Genomic DNA, 17,974 nt, shown 5'->3' on the forward strand with positions numbered 1-17,974 from the left:
ATGTGTTAATTCCTATGCTTTTTTTTTTTTTTTTTTTTGTCCAAGGTATAAAAAAAAAAAAAGTTATACTCCCGTATCCTCCAACAAGATGGCTGGCTCTTAGACCGGTCCCTATAGATCAGCAATGTTTTCAATGTAATGTATGTATTAAAACCCTTCGTATTACATATAGTTTGTAATTCTTTATGTACAGTATCTCACAGAAGTAAGTACACCCCTCACTTTTCTGTAAATATTTTATGATATCATTTCATGTGACGACACAGAAGAAATGACACTTTGCTACAATGTAAAGTAGTGAGTGTACAGCTTATATGTCAGTGTACATTTGCTGTCCCCCCTCAAAATAACGCGACATATAGCCATTAATGTCTAAACTGCTGGCAACAAAAGTGAGTACACCCCATGTCCAAATTGGGCCCAAAGTGTCAATATTTTGTGTGGCCACCATTATTTTCCAGCACTGCCTTAACCCTCTTGGGCATGTGTTAATTACCTATGTATAGTGGTTTAATAATTATTTTCTATCCTTTAACATTGAGTTCCTCATTTCCTCATGTTTCATCAAGCATAAACGTTTTTCGTAACATCCAAGTTCAGAGAAATCTAGCAGAAGGGAACCATGCAGTGGTGCAATCTGTCTACACGAAGGCTCATATACATATGCTTGTTGGATATTTCACACATCCACTACCCGATACTTGCAATCAAAGTTTATGTATATACACGTGTTCTAACTTTGTGTGCTGAGTGTGTAGGGGGAGACATTTCCATTATTTATTTTTTTACAACTTTCTTTCTTTTTCCATTTTAGTAATATCTTAAAGGAGAACTATGAGGTGATTGATTTCCACTCATCCTCATAGTTAGGGCCGACCTGTGACAAAGAAGCTGTCACAGGTCGGCTCTATTGATCGGGAAGTGAGCAGAAACATGCACTGATCTGCTCACCTCAAACGTCTCCCTGCGGTGATCGGTGACCGCAGGGATTCCCCCCCTCTCCAATCCTCCAGTGCTGAGTGGAAGAAAGAACGGGGGAGGGGGCGGGCAAAGCTGGCTCTGCCTCTAGATAGGCAGAGCCAGCTGTCCCTCACGCAGCTCGGTGGATCCAGACAGTATTGTCAGGATCCGCTGCGGCTCTCTTTGTATCGCGGGCAATAGCCCCCGATATACTGAGCTTTGGGTCATGGGAGAAGGTTAGTATAAGTCCTCCCGTGACCCTGAAGAGATCTATGGGGAAAAACACTTACCCCATAGTTCTCTTTCAAGGGAGATGATGAGCCCCCATTTGATACTACTGAGGCAGTGGTGGGTCCTTTTTATAGAGATATCTTGAGTCTTGCAGGTCTAGGTACAGAGTGCCCCTAAATCATATTTTGACAGCTATAAACTAGAAGTGAAGAGAAAGCGCTAGCAAAATTTGGTATCCAATAAGTTGAGATTTCATTTATCTGCATTGGGTTGTACCAGAAGACAGAGCTGACATGTGAAAGTTCCTCCCCCACCGATCAATACACGTTTGCCATTTTGGTACCTGTAATAGTTTTCTACTTGAAATCTTTTGGCTCTATCATAATTATGTGCCAACGAGCAGTTTGTCAAATCCTACACATTGTTAGGGTTCCATTTTTGAACAAATGTTCAGCCTTTTCTGTGTAAAATATAATGACTATGGTTAATTGATTTATTGATTTATGTGGAAGATCTTCTCCTAGCAACCTACATATTAATTACTTTCTCCTCGGTGTCTTTCCTTTAGTAATTTCACACATTTACTAGGCATGCGGCACAGTTAGCATGTTTTCTCCTTTTAAGGTTAACATGTAAAGGAGTGCATGTTCGAACATAGGAAAACAAAACTGCATTTGCTCGGCCACATTTGGGGTGCCTTTGACTAGTAATGGAAACGCCCGCGTCTTCCGCGTTTTGTGCATTATTTCATGAACGTGCATAAACTTGCGCACTTTTGTGCAGGTTTGACTCGCTTTCTCAAGATGCCCATATGTGAACAGGCCTTAGTGAATGAACTCAATACTCACGCTCAAACACACTGCAGTCATAGGCAGGTAAATACAGCAAACTCCCCATTATCCAATATTCAAGCAACCAGAAAAAAATTATTTGGGACATAATCTGTCCTCCAATTTTAATTTTTTTGCCAATTGCTTGATAGATGTGTACACTAAAATATTTTTTTATATATAACAATATTCTCTGTTTACTTTTTCTGGCGGTCGATGGCTAGATTCTACAGCTGGCAGGTGAATGTAAACAATGGGCAGTCTGCTATTGGCTATGGCAATTTGTAATATGAATGGGGGGGAGGAGGGGGGGCTGTTTTTTGAGATTTAATTATAACTCTCAAACAGCCAGAAACTACGGTTATGCGGCATCCACCGATCCCCGTGGAGTTTACTGTATATAGGCCGTCATTGCTGATTACTCAGCAATGACGGGCTTACTTTCCTGGCTGTCATGCTTTAGCTTCAATGCTTCATATCACTGACCCGTTCAAGCATATGCAGATGATGAATTTTGACTGAGTTTTATTTTCTGATTGCTTGTTCTGGGTTTGTGACTCTCTTAAGCATAGCAACCAGAGGCGTTTCATCTACTCAGGTCTTTATCAAAAGAGATTTCCTAAAGACCCTAGTTGTTAAAACGCTTCATCCTGAAGGTTGCGTTTTTAAACTGACTATTTCATATTGAGGTTGTGCTGATCAAATTGTGGTTTCCAACTTGAGGAGGAGCATTGATTGTGCATCCCTGGTTCTATCGCCACATGTAGTGGGTTTACTAGTTTGGACATTTCTACTGTTTGTTAAAAACCTGCAGACAAAAAAGTGAGATGAAATATTTTTCTTTCCCTGCCAAGGATATATATTATTTTGCTATCAGTTTGTGAATGAATGGGAAGCATCTGTACTGAGTGCTTCCCATTCATTGAGTAATTGTTACCAAAGAAATGAGGGTGAAGCATGCTGGTTAACAACTCCACTTCTGCTTCTTTTTTTTTTTCTGTTAGAGATTCACATCACATAAAAAAAAAAAAAATTAAGCCTCTGCATGTATAAAAGCAGGTATATCTAGAAGTGCCCAGACATATCTTCTGCTGCCTCCTAAACCCTCCAGTCCTGGTCCAATCCAAAGCCATTCTGAATGGGAAACCTTTAGGGCTTGTTCACAGATGTCCGGATTGTGTCCGGACCAGATCCGTGCGCTCATACACCCAAAATGCATCCCAATGTCTCCCTATGTGTTTTATGGGCTACAGTTCTCGCGTGCGCAGTCCGGACAGAGAAAATACTGCGTGTCACATTTTGTCCGGTCCGGAAATGCACAAACACGTCAAGCTTGCCGAAAACACACCGCACTGCAGCTAACATTCTGACAGCCCCACTCCCAACAAAAAAATATTTAAAAAAAAAAACTGGAACGCGTAAAAAACGCACTGCACACATAGCACCGCGTCTGCAGATCTGCTCCAGATCTGGACCAGAAAATGGTGTGAACAAGCCCTTAGCACTTGCCTGTAGTCTCTTCAAGCAGGCTTATTATCATTATTATTCAGGGTTTATATAGCGCCAACAGTTTGCGTACCGCTTTACAATATAAGGAAGACATTACAGTTGCAATACAATTCTAGACAAGATGGCAAGGAGGGCCCTGCCTGTGAGGGCTTACAATCTATTATATATATATATATATATGTCATGTGTGTGCTGAAAACTCCGTGTCACAAAGCTTATACGTGTACCCCAATAAGTTTTCTAGAAATCTAAGAGCAAGTTAAGTTTTACTTGCTTTTAAAATAAAACTGTTCTAAGCATTTGCTGTGATGCCATTTTGGTTTTCTGCTGCTATTGAGTCTGTCAACCATGTACACTTTCGCTGATTGTGAGATTCATAAATAAAGCAGTTCCGTAACTGAGACTTGTGGCTTGTATGCTTGCTGCTTGGGAACTGGTCTGGGCTTGCTTTCCTTGCTCTAGAAATTGTCAGATGCATCATTAATACGGTAAGGTCTTATGTCTCCCTAGCTTTTCCTGGGCTGACCGTTTCCATGGTCATGCTGAAACAGACTGTATTATACATTCTTTACCTGCCGGTCAGCATTTGCTTTCATGCTCACTGTTAATTTATGCTTAATTATCTTTTTTTATTTTCTAAAACAAATTCACTTTTAATGAGATTACATTTTGTGTGAGTCCTCCCGTTACCCTAAGGAGAACTATGGGGAAAAACACTGACCTCATAGTTCTCTTTTAAATAGGGCATCCATGATCGGCCATTGCTTTTTAATACATTTTGTATACACCGTCACTCTGGCATGCAGGAGTTTGAAAGTAACATCATGATTGGTATGCATTATTGTAAGGTTCGCTTTCATTAAGATCTAGAGGTTTGGAAAGTGGAGGTTTTGCCAGTATAATCAGGTGTATTGATCGTGTTGTGCAAGACCTTGTGTGTTATAACTGAGGGAGAACGGTTATATTGTGGCGAAAAGTAAAAAAACTAAAAACCCTTTTGTGATCGCCTTCTTTGATCTCACCAGTTGTAAAAAGTTTAGCGTAATATACTAATGTTTTTTTTTTTTAAACAGTTTTTATTAATGTTGCACAACACAAAAATAAAAATCATTACTACATACTTTTGACAAACTGTGTTACATGATTATACATTCAGGTACATCTTACTAATTTAGCATTTCCTTTTTCACGATATTCCCTTTTCATCTCTATTATAGCACTATGTACCCATATATCTTCTATCTATCACAAGATTCTTAATTTATAAAATAATAAAGGGAAAGAAAAAGAGAAAAAAAAAACATCAAACAAACAAAAATCTGGCAACCCTTTCAGATTTCTTCATTATAATATTTTACAAAAACATATGAAAACAACCTTGTATATTATCTCAACCCCTATAGCCATTTCCTTTACCCAGCCATTTGTCTAACTATATTTCTCCTCTATTCTTTATCCTCTGTGTATCCAGGGGTGTTTTTAAAGCTATCCCATTCTTGCCAAATATTTTCATATTGCTTAAAAGTATCTCTCCGTATTGCTGTCATTTCTTCCATCAGTCGATAATATTCTATTGTATTATACCATTCTTTCATCGTTGGGATATTATTTTTATTTCAATGTAGTGGTATCAGCATTTTAGCAGCGTTAAGTAACGGACATAACAGCGATCTCCTATAGACTGAAGTCGGGAGATCCATCAAATGAAAGAGGCATACCATCGGTTCCAGGGGTAGTGCAATTGTTATCTCTTCAATCAATTCCACCACCCGAGACCAGAAGGGTTGAAGTTTGGGACAGGACCACCACATATGGACATAATTTCCAATGTTACCACAATTCCTCCAGCATAGCTCTGTCCTTGATGGATACATTTTATGTATATGTTCTGGTGTATAATACCATCTTGCTAAGAAGCGAAACATTGTGTCAGTCACCAGGGCACTTAGAGACGAAACTGAGTTAAGACTTAAGATTCTTTGTTTCTGTGCATCCGTCCAGGTGATCTCCAATTCCTGCTCCCACTGTTTAAGATATAGTGGGAACTGGTTTGGTTGCTGATCTAATAGGATCCTATATACTTGCTAGATACCGTGTCGCGGAGGGTCAGTGAAATAAAATAATTTTTCTAGTGCTGTGAGATCAAATATAGTACATAACGGTTTTGAAAGTGAGGAAATAAAATGTGATAATTGCCTATGTCTCCATGTGTCAAAGGGAAAGGTCCCCCATTGTGCTCGAAGGTCTGCTAAAGGGTATATTCTATGTCCATCACATACATGATAGAGTTTTAATATAATGTGATCTGTCCATTTCAGAAAACTTGTGTTATGCATTCCTGGTGAAAAAAATAAGTGATCTGTCACGGCCATTAGAGGAGAATTGTATAGCCCTATTAACCGAGAGTATAAAAAATTCCAAATTTCTAGCGTGTGACTAGTGAGTGGGGAGATATGGGGATGTAAGTTCCAATATTCTTTGGGAATCCAACAAATATTCGATACTATTTGACCAGCCAGCACATTCTCCATCTCTACCCATTTTTTTGTGTCCTTATGATGGTATAGGTCCAACATTCAATTAATTGCAACCGCCTGGTAATACATCCCAAAATCTGGTAGTGCCAAGCCTCCCTTATGCCTAGTCCTAATTAGGCCTCCATGGGAAATCCTAGCTGGAGAACGTCTCCAAATAAAACGTCTAACCACCGATCTCAATTTTCGTAAGTAGAAATGAGGTAAAGTAATTGGCACTGTTTGAAATATATATAGCACCCGTGGTAAAATCATCATCTTAATGACATTTATTTGACCCGTTAGAGAGATACCGGGGCGATGATTATACCAAATGCCAGGTACCTCCCGCCAATGTCCACTCACTATTTGGGAGTTGATCACAGTCCGGTATTAATTCCTGCCATCCCGGTAAGTGAGGTATGTTGATAGAGAGGGTTTCGCAGAATTGCGGTAGTTCTGGCATCCGGAGTGTTACGACTTTCCCGTTTTTACGTGCTATTAGGCAGGATGGGAATCCCCATCTGTAAGAAATACCCGCAGCTTGAAGATTTTCCAGGAGTGGACGCATGGCCCTGCGTCTTGCCAAAGTCTCTTGAGCTAAATCAGGGTAGATCTGGATGCGCACTCCCTCATACTCCATCAGAGGCTGTTCCCTTAATTTCCGTGTAATACTTTCTTTCTCCATATGATAATGGAAACGGCAAATTACATCCCGTGGCGTCTCGGCTGCCATATTACGTGGCCGTGGGATACGGTGTATACGATCAAACATCAGGGGGGTGGGTGGTGTATTTCCCAGTATTTTGTTAAAAATACCCCTTAATGTCTCCGTTAGTTCTGGGTCAGTTATTACCTCAGGCAGACCGCGGATCCTCAAATTATTTCTGCGGTCCCTGTTCTCTTGGTCCTCCAGGCGGTACGAGGTGGTACGTTGTGTCCCAAGTAATGAATGTATCTGCCTCTGCAGTGTCCTAATTGACACCGAATGAGAATCTAACCTCGATTCCCCCTCTTCCACTCTGTGCAGGAGCTGTGTCGTCTCACCTTTCATGGCTTCTATATCCGTTTTCAGTGACTGCTCTAGATGGGCAAACATATCTGTCAATTCGTTTTTAGTAGGTAGGTTTTTAAACTGACTATATTTCATATTGAGGTTGTGCTGATCAAATTGTGGTTTCCAACTTGAGGAGGAGCATTGATTGTGCATCCCTGGTTCTATCGCCACATGTAGTGGGTTTACTAGTTTGGACATTTCTACTGTTTGTTAAAAACCTGCAGACAAAAAAGTGAGATGAAATATTTTTTGCCCAAAGTGACAAGTCAGATTCCTTGGTTAACAACTCCACTTCTGCTTCTTTTTTTTTTTCTGTTAGAGATTCACATCACATAAAAAAAAAAAAAAAATTAAGCCTCTGCATGTATAAAAGCAGGTATATCTAGAAGTGCCCAGAGGTGAACTGATATGCTATAGTGTCACCTCCCCCTTCCTGCTCTGGGATTTATTGCAAGCTTGAGCAAGCAGTCATATCACATTTGAATTAATCATAAAATATGCAAATACTCTATAATAGTGTGGAGTGAAATATTAAACGGTTAACCCCTTTTCTGAGCTAACTATACCTTCGTTCTGAAGATGGACTGTACCAGTAGCATTTCTTATAGGAAGCTCACTTTTTTTATACACCTCATTTTCCCATGAATTTGAATTCATATTTGAGGAGGACAGAAAAGACCATTTGTATTCTCTGCAAATGGTCCCAGACTGGATTTAGGGCTTGTTCAAACTAGTGCTTTTCATCCAGTTTTTCTCAAAGCTTTAAGCTAAATCTCTCTTAAAAGCAATTGATGTCAATGAGACTAAGTCACATGCAGACTGCACATATTGTGGAAACATGATTTAAAGGAGAACACCGGGCAGAAATATTCTTATCCTTTGCAGGGGGTTACCCCAGCACTGCAAGGATTTAATGGCCATTTCCATCTAGGGACGAAAATAACAAAGATATACTCACCTGATCCTTGGAGTCATCTGGCTGCCAGACTGGTCCCTGCAGCCTTGCTCCCTCTCCACTCCAGTGGTCTAAGGTCCTATGAGTCATCACATCCTTTACAGTGTATAGGACGTGTGGACGCCAAGGGAAATTCCATCGCTGGAGTGGAGGAGGAGACAGGCTGGAGGGACAGGTCTAGAGCCAGCCGGCTGCAAGGTTCAGGTGAGTATTTCTTTGTTATTTTCATCCCTAGACGAAATCGTTAATTCTTACATTTCCTGCAGTTCATTAAAGCCCAACTCCCAGGCTTTCAGTGAATAAAGAGGATGAACCTCCCAGGAGATACAGGCAGGGGACACAGACAGCGATACAAACCTGACAGGTGTTCTAATCCCTCTTCATTCTATCCAAAACTAAAAACCAAGTATTGGCTTCCATTGCACTTCAAGTTCTGATGTGTAAATAAATGTTGCTTCTGCTCAGATGTTATAAATGGCTGATACCTGATCAGCTCCCACTAGAGTCTAGGCCTGCTCCAGATATGAGAGCTGCCGGATTTATAGATTGAAACAATCGTGTGATTTTTTTTATTTTATTTTTTTTTCCACTCACAATATTGCATTAATGACTCAAAATATATATTTAAATGAAAATATGCTTTTATTGAGGTTTTTATGTTAATATATGTAAAGCACTCTGCTATTAGGGGTTATAGGAAAACTTTATTGAAACTTGCATGGTTCTTTAACTTGCCAGCTTCTACTATATTTTTATGAGCATCTGAAATGGATTTAAAAAACACATCTTAATTCTAAGACTTATCTCACACTGGGGATTCTGAGGTGTAGCTGCCACTCAACCCAATCAGTCGCTCCTTTGATTGCCAAAAAACTAGAAACTCTATCACTTACAGGAAAGCAGTGACATTGTAACATCTATCTGGTTTGGCCAGTATGGAAGTAGCACCATAGTAAAAGGCAAGTGGACCTAGAATCCCTTGTGTGGCATGGGCCTAATGCTTCCTAATATAAAAAAAAGTTTAAATGTTTTCTTTTAAAATTGTTTAATTTGTTTTCTGTGCAGGTGTCAGCTGTGATGCATGTTTAAAAGGAAACTTTAGAGGCCGACGATACAAGTGCTTAATTTGCTACGATTACGATCTGTGTGCGTCTTGCTATGAAAGTGGTGCAACGACGACAAGGCATACAACTGACCATCCAATGCAGTGCATATTGACAAGGGTAGACTTTGGTATGTATTATAGTTACATTTTTTTTTCTATTGGTTGTAGGATGCTTATAGTATGATTTTTATCTTCCTGTATGGCCTTTTGCCTTGTTAATTGTCGTCTTTCATTGAGAGTGGTCTTTCACACCTTTCACACAAACCTTATAAAGACGGCAGTAAAGTTGTCTGCAGTTTTGTTCATTTGCATGCCCAAACATTGAGAACAAAAATGTGATGTGCTATATATAGATGCGCATATATTTTTGTTTTAGCCTCTGTCACTTTTGCTGGATTGCTTGCATGTACAGTATATGTGGAAAAATTCCTTGTGAAATAGACAAGGAATTCATTTACTGAATATGAATATGGTTTTAGTGAAGTGTATGTGTATGTGTGTGTGTATATATATATACACACACACACACACACACACACACACACACACACACACACACACACACTGGCCAGATTATTATGACCACCCCATCAGTACTTCGTTGGGCCACGAGATGACTCCACGAGATGACTTCGTTGGGCCGCCTCGTGACTCCGCGAGATGTTGAAAGGTAATGCGAGGAATCTGATACTGCACTGTTGCCCTTCTGTTGTCTTGTGCCAGTCTTGCCACCCTGCGTTCTGCCCTAACATTGACCAGTTGCTGACGGCCACAATTTGCACGTTCAGACCCAGATTTTCGGCTGACAGTCCAGTCTTTAAACACTTTAACAATGAGCCCCTCTTGAACATTTAACGAATTCTGCTGTTTTGCTGATACTCGCTTCATGGCTTGCGCCAACAATCATCCCACGTTCAAGGGCTGTTATATCGCGTTGTTTATCCATATCTTATATGTATAAACGTGCAAAAACGCTCACGAAAATGTGCAACATGCTTCTGTTGTGCGTTTTTGGGCATTTCCAATGAAGTCTGTGGGGAGGAAAAGCACTTTTAACTGCTCAAAGAAGCTCCTGTATCTTTTCAGGCGATTTCCTGCTAAGCGTTTTTCTGCTCAGGTGTGAACCAGGGCCATTGAAAATCATGAGATTTCTTGTGTCAGGCAGTTAAAAGCGCTTTTCGAACTGCTCAAAAATGCCTAGGTGTGAACCCGTGCTAAACCAGAGTGATCCAAATACCATGTCAGATAACAGTAAGCCTGCATTTTTCATTTGTGCCTTTTGTTTCCTAACAGATTTATACTATGGTGGGGAAGCCTTCTCTGTAGAACAGCCACAGTCTTTTACTTGTCCTTATTGCGGTAAAATGGGCTATACAGAGACCTCGCTACAAGAGCATGTGACTTCAGAGCATGCAGAGACATCAACAGAAGTGGTAAGTATATTTGACAGTACCATACTCGCAGAACACTGGTTCTAGCCTAGAAAAAGAGGAGAGCATGAAATTGGCGAAAATGCTGATAACTGAAGTACACATTTTTATTTTACAGAATAATTGCACTAGCCAGTATTCTAATGCCCCTGTCAATGATCACAACATTTTGTAATAATACAAGGGGGTTCCGTAGCACATTATGAAGCTAGCCAGCAAACAAACAAACCTAAAACTGTCTCAACTAAAGTTAGACAGAGGTTTTGTTGCTTACATTTTCAAATACTTTTAATAGAAAGTCCATGACACTAAAATGTCCCCTTGGTGGATTCTCCAAAAATATATATCTATATATATATATATATATATATCTATCACATTTTGGTCAGACCGGAGATACCGTTGTGCTCATGCCTTAAGCAAGCCTGTCGGGTTATGCTATATTTTTAAAATAACACTGCTGCTTTAAGTAGACCTCCAGACAAAACATTTGTATACAGTGGAGGAGAGAAAAAGCTTCTGCTAGTTTATTTCTGTCGGTCACCCACTGGCGAAATTCTTCTAAGTTGACCTCCAGGACAAGACTGTAAGCTGAAAACAAACTTTTACTAAGGGCTTGTTCACACCATGTCCGGACTAGATCGGGACCAGAACAGTCTTTGTCCGTACCTGAAATGCATCCCAAATGTATTCCTAATGGTATTTCCCCAGTCAACGTCCAGGGCAGCCTCTGAGAGATGGAATCCTCGCCCTGAAACAGGAAACACATCATCCACAATTAGAATAAAAAGGGCGGTCCCTCCTAACCACCTCAGTATTTTGTGTTTCCTCTGGCCGAACAGGAGCATTGCAACGTTTGTTATTTTACTCCAGGCCTATCGTGCTAGATAGCAGTGGCCTCCTGAGACATGCGGCTCTTACTCGCAGGACAGTGGACCTGTAGGGTCTCATGCACAGGACTTTTCCCAGGACTGATTCCCCCAGAGTCCTTACAAAAAAATGTTTGCCCAGATGTTCCCCTCTATAATTGAAGGAGATGGCAACCATCCTCGCTGGCGTAATGTCTTCAGATGGAGTCCCCCGAAGTGTCCTGCTAAAGGAATTGACTGATGGCCTGATGGGCTCTCTGGCGGCAGTAGAGCTGGATCACAGCAGAACACGAATACTGTGCCTTGTCGACAATCCACATCGGCTAGCAGGGGCGCCAGGAGTGGGGCAGGAGCGTGAGTCCAAACGGGAAGGGTGATGAACACTGTTGGACTCTTCATCACAGGCTGCTTCTCCCATTCTGGGGGTTCAAAGCTCCAGCTCCAAGGTAGGCGGGTCTACAGTTGACAAGTCCCCCCCTACCTGTACCCTTCTTGCTCTTGGGGGCCTACTTCGGTGGGGCAATGGGTAGTTGGCTTACTTGATGCACCTCCCAATGGGTCTCTCTCCAGGGGGATGCAGCTTGGTCTCGGGTGGCAGGCTCTGAGCCTTTCCTTTTTTGTTATAAGTATAGGCCTCAGAGGATAAGCCCCTGCCAGCAGAAGCCAAAACACCCTAAGAGGCTTCATGCATTGACAAATTGTTTTTCTTTCCGGACCAAGCTTTTCTGCCAGATCTGTGTATCGCCAGAGGGGCATGCATGGGAGGGAGTGTCTATGGTCATATCTCCCTCACACAGACACAGTTACTGGGGATGGATCCTGGCAGTATCTTATTTAGGACAGCCTGGCTGTTCACCTTCTTTCTCTCGACTTTGGCTGCGCTCTCCCCTCTAATGTACACCTTGTGAGGGGGCTCAGTCATGTTCTTATGCCTACAGGCAGTCTACTGGGCAGACGGAGGTATTGGGGTGGCGTCTGAATCCCCCTGTTTTACCCAGAGAGGCAGACAAAGGTTCAATTTACAGGCTTTGCAGATAGGCCATTTTACCTGGGGGTGAGTGCTGCACAGGTGAATAAGCTTGCTGTCTGCACAGGTGGTAACCTCCAGTCAATCTGGAGCGATTACTGCTAATTAGGCTGCACGGATATGTTTATTTTCCCTATGTTGCATAAGTCTTTGTCACCTCGGTGGGGGCTGCTCCACAGGTGAATGGCCTTGCTGTATGCACAGGGGGGAACCTCCAGTCAATCTGGAGCAATTAGTGCCAGTTAGGTTTTGCAGTTATATTCTTTGCCCTATGATGCAAGAGCTAATCCTGATAAGGCTCTGTTATTGGGTATAGGTTGAGGTTCCTCATTTTTCAATTTCACCTGGGTGGGGCTGCTCCACAGGTGAGTGAGCTTGCTTTCTGCACTGGGGATAATCTCCAAGCTGGGCGATTCCTGACATGGGGTTGCACCATTATATTTTGCCCTGGTATAATGAAAGCATTGATTTCCCTCGAACAATAAACCAGAAAGGCTCTATGTATTCGGCATACGACAAATAAACAACTGGGTATACCATCGCCCTGTTGCTGTGATAAGAACCAACGCATAGAGATCCTTGTACTGCATCTATACTATAGCAGAAGCCTGTGCTACCTTTGGCAGGAGTAATAAGGTTATATCGCTACTAGGGAGTTTTTGTCCAGAGAATTTCTATGGGACTCTTCTATAGCTCCTTAGACTGCTCAGGTGAGGTTTCACAATGGGTTTCAATCTCACCTGGGTGGGTCTGCTCCTCAGGGGAATGACCCTTCTGACTACAGGAGGGGGGTATAGGATAAGCTCAGTGTCCGGCCAGTTGTACTGCGCTATTAGGTTTACATTTATATTCTGGGTATTTTACACACACACACACACACACACACACACACACACACACACACACCTGGCTTGTCTCTCACGGGGGAAGACAACTGATAATGTTTACCGCAGTGCCAGAAGTCCTGGCCTATAATTTTTTTATATAGCAGAAGTGTGGGGCACCTCTGCAGAAGTCAAGGTGGATAAAAGCCATCACATGCGTTGTAGGAGAACTTGCACAATTGGTGGCTGACTAAATACTTTTTTGCCCCACTGTACATACAGCTAAGACTTACCATGAATTTGTTTACACAGGTGGTTGTGAAAGACAGAGGTCAGTTGCATCTGGGTTTTGATGCTGACTTTTGTTGTTCCGGACACATGTCAACACACCATGTCTAAATGCATGTGTGTCTGTCGGTGGCAGAATATTAGATACGTCTGGACGCATATGCACGTAGATGCATCCGTGCGTAAGTCCTAAACGCAGATAGCGGCATATTTCTGGCCACCTGGCTGGCCAGATTTTTTCTCGCCGCTTGGAGTGCAAATGGCAGGTATGAATGTAGCTGTATGCGGCCTACCTTAGGTGTATGGGCACCCACTATGTAAACCTGGTTGGTTTAAGCTCAGCATATGGGGGGTCCCCTGAACAGGACGTTGTTAGTGCATCCTTTTACCGGACTCATGCAGTTTAAACATCTGTTGGGCTGTTTATAGCATATGTTTTGTTAGGGGTCTTCAATGGGGCATAGCTTTTTTCCAGGCTATTGCATGAATATCAAGCTTGGCCTTGTATCCACCCCAAGCATGGCTTCAGGTGGTCGGTTTCGTGTTTTTAAAAATTTTTTTTATTCTCTTCGATTTCACACAAGAGAATCGACCTTATATCTGGGAGGATGGCAAGGTTGTATTCACCCTGCGTATGAAGGGCACAGGAATACTGGCTGCTCTCTGAATTCAGAAGGCTCTTGCAAACGTTTTAGAGAAATTTTATTTGGTACAATCAAAAGCAATGTTGCATGTCAGATTATTTTTGTGGAGCACTGGAATCAAACACGGATGTGTGATTTGAAACTATTCTGGCCACACACCCGAATGCAGCAGATATGGACAAGCCATGATAAACCAGATCACTGCAGAGACAGGCTACATACTTCAGGGTTTATGGTTGTGCCTGCACCCATATAATCTAGGCATCGGGATGGGCGGGTGTTTTTACCCCCAACAGGTCAGTATGTCGACCTGTGACGTAGGTCGACGTAGTGACGACCTGCTTGGGTTTTCTACATACATCAGCTTCTCTATTCTGCCTATAGTATCGGAGGAGTGTCAAACCTTAGGATCATGAGCCAGCCACGTGACATTTGTTTGATCTCACAGTTGCTTCGTCTTGCCTCATAGCACTTTGCAGTACAGGTCAGGCCCAGTAATGTCTACAAAAATGCTGCACTATTTTTCTTTGTTGGGAAAGACAGGGTGCTGAGAGCACATTTAATGAAGGGGTAAACACCCTGTTAATATTGGTTGCCACTTGACAAATTCTTATGAATGTGAGTGCATTCGTTGGCGCAAACAACTCAAAAATCTGGGGATGATCAAATAAATATTTAAACGTAGGGGTTAACTGGCTAGGTAGAACTTACTTACCCAGTGAGCCCTTGGGTTCTGTAAAGGTCCGAAGTCTTGCAATTGACAGGCTTTGATCAAGAGCCTAAGTACAGCTGTCCTAGACAAAGCTCAAATAACTCTGCACCTTCTTGGTGTCTGGCTGTGAGTGTACACATAGGTATGTATGTATGCCTTCCTGAGAGTATCTTAGCCAGGGGATGACCGAGTGTGTACAGCCACACTCGTGGTATATTTTGACATGTATATCAATAGAGGGTTGGCGTCCCTCTTTTTATCCTGTTTCATCCATAGGATGGAAGTTGGCTTCTAAATCTAGGCTTTAGTAGGTTTCTCTGGTACTACTTGGACTTTGTTACTCCTTGAGGAGCTCCAAGTATGTTTGACCTGTTCAGGGCCTGATACAGGCTAACAAACACCATAACACTGATGTTTGGTGGCTTCGGACGTGCATCGCTCTGTCATCCTCTAGAAGGGTTTATGACCAGCTGCAATGATGGCCTTGGACTCATCTGGGTCAGAGGGGCTAGGGTCGCCAGAGGAAATCTGTAAGGAAGTCAGTGAGCTGAGTTAGTCTTTGGTGTAGCACTGCAGAGTTACCCTCCATCTGTTGTGATCAGACTCTCTGTAGTAAGGTGCTCTTCTGTGTGTGTGTGTGTGTGTGTGTTTGTGTGTCCCCGGTTAAGTATATTCCTAATTTATCCTCTCAGAGGCTGCCCTGGACGTTGACTGTGGAAAACCTAAGTTAGGTACCTGGTAACTTATTTTCCAGTAATCGTCCAGGACAGCATGGATTCCCGCCCTGCTTATTGAGTGGTGTGTTTCATTGTTACTGCCTGGTGGTCCTTTCCGGCATTTGGTTCTATGGTGATACTGAGGTGGTTAGGAGGGACCGCCCTTTTTATTCTAATTGTGGATGATGTGTTTCCTGTTTCAGGGTGGGAGGTTCCCATCTCTCAGAGGCTGCCCTGGACGATTCCTGGAAAATAAGTTACCAGGTACCTAACTTAGGTTTTCTGGGCTCTATTCACACCAGTGCAGTCCGATTGAGTGCAGGAAAAAAATGCTGCATGCACTATTTCTTCTGGTCTGGAATGCACTAAACCGCATAAGGGCCCAGTCACACCATATCCAGTGTGTCCCGGTACTGTTCGTGCCAGAACGCACTGGATTGCATACATGAAGCTGGGGCGCGCCCCGCGCCCAATCAACCACACCGGAACGCGAGGTACAGGAGTGCCCTCTGTTCCAGTGCAGTGTGATCTGAAAAAATAGTGCGTGCAGCATTTTTTCAGATCGCACTGCATTGGAATGGAGGGCAGTCCTGTAGCTTGCGTTCTGGTGCAGTCAATCGCACTGCGGGCATGGGGGGACGCACTGGATATGGTGTGACCGAGCCCTGAAAACATATGCAAATGCACTGGACTGGACCTGAAAGCCAACTTTAGGCCAAAAAAAAAATCCCACACCGGAACGTGACAAAAATGTTCCACATCTGGGCCGGACATAGTGTGAACATTGCCTAAGACAATATGAAGGGTATTACAGACCTCCCTTACTAAAAATAAAAGTTGAGTAGCCATCAAGCTGACAGTTTTTTGTTTTTTTTTCAGGAAGGGGAGGTTTGACTGCAGGATGAGAATTTCGGTCTTCACTCTGACCTCTAACATGCAAGCTTGTTTTACATTACTGACTCACATATATTAAAGCCAGAGACAGCCAGGCAACTATTATTCTCACTAGCACCCAAATTTTTTTTAACTTACCATTTTCCCTGTGAATGGATTACATTTTGAGAGAATATCCATATCTGTTTATATACTGTAGTTTACAGTATAGCCATTTTCAGGACAGTGAATTTATAGTTCTAATTGCTACTAGCAATTAAGATGTGTGATGATTAATTCTAGTGCACTTGGCATGACATTAGGGCTGCCTTTTGTTGGCTTTCTTCTCAATGCTTCTTGCAAGGCTTTATGTGACTCCATACCTCTAAATCACCTCGGAACAAGCATGTATCCATATTACATTTATGGCAACGTAGGACTACCATACATATCTATAATAATGCTGAAATACTACGATTTCCCCTTTCGGCGTCACTATTAATAGACTAAAGATAAGCTCTATCTACTGTTTACTATGCAACAAATTTATGTCTCCATTCTGGTTTTGCTGCATTGCCATGGTTACATATCAACAAAAGACCCCTCTGTATTCCTACATTACATATTCTTAAAGTAAAACTATCCACACTAATAATTCTGTAAACTGGCAGCCAATTTAAAATGTAGCCACACTCTGTGTTTTCTGAATGCACCACTTTTTATCTTCATGAGCACCCTATAATATGTTAGATGGCCCATGCATGACATTGCAGGAGGTGTGAGTAAAAAGTTGCCATTTGTATATTAGAGCTTCTGGGATGCTCATTAAAATAATGAAAGGCTTCTGTAGACATTTGTTGTTGCTTGCATTTTACTCTGGCTGTCCTATAGATATTTTCAAAAGAACAGGTTTGCCAAATGCTCTAACGGAAAGTAACGTCATTTTATATTGCCTAGCATTTTTAATGTTTACAGTGATTACATTTTCTTGTATATCTTTACCTGACGGTGTAGTTATTTCCTGTGTTGGTCTCTCTGCAGATTTGTCCAATATGTGCAGCATTACCAGGGGGAGATCCAAATCACGTCACAGATGATTTTGCTGCCCATCTTACACTTGAACACAGAGCTCCCAGGGATCTAATATCCTTTTTTTCGTAAAGAGTTATAGAACTGAACTGGTGTTTATACTTAGAGAACCAATAGAATTATATACAAATCTGAGTAATAAGCCTTGCATTCAATGCACACAATAACAGAATGACCATTAATCAATTAAGAAAAACGGAAAACTTTTCATAAATTTATTTTTTAATCTTACAGTACAGGACACAGGTCTTTGTCTTGCAGCCACCTTGATTTGGCACTGGCAAACAGATGTTAGGACTGCTCCCCCACATAACCCCCACTCCCAGCAAGCCTTAGCTTTTT

At 42.0% G+C, this 17,974-nt stretch overlaps 1 protein-coding gene across 2 annotated transcripts in view; it reads left to right on the forward strand.

Annotated features, from left to right (window-relative positions):
- Nucleotides 1-17,974, forward strand: part of KCMF1 (potassium channel modulatory factor 1) — a 52,832-nt gene that overhangs the window by 24,932 nt on the left and 9,926 nt on the right. Inside the window, exons 2-4 of one of the 2 annotated variants that reach the window (XM_018576844.1) lie at nucleotides 9,121-9,288; nucleotides 10,454-10,593; nucleotides 17,585-17,700. In XM_018576844.1, the coding sequence (XP_018432346.1) occupies nucleotides 9,121-9,288; nucleotides 10,454-10,593; nucleotides 17,585-17,700 (424 nt within the window). The remainder of the gene's footprint in view (nucleotides 1-9,120; nucleotides 9,289-10,453; nucleotides 10,594-17,584; nucleotides 17,701-17,974) is intronic. The other variant, XM_018576845.1, reaches the window with a different exon arrangement.

Source organism: Nanorana parkeri, unplaced genomic scaffold (genome assembly GCF_000935625.1).
Source record: "Nanorana parkeri isolate BGI_ZX_2015 unplaced genomic scaffold, ASM93562v1 scaffold78, whole genome shotgun sequence".
NCBI lineage: Eukaryota > Metazoa > Chordata > Amphibia > Anura > Dicroglossidae > Nanorana > Nanorana parkeri.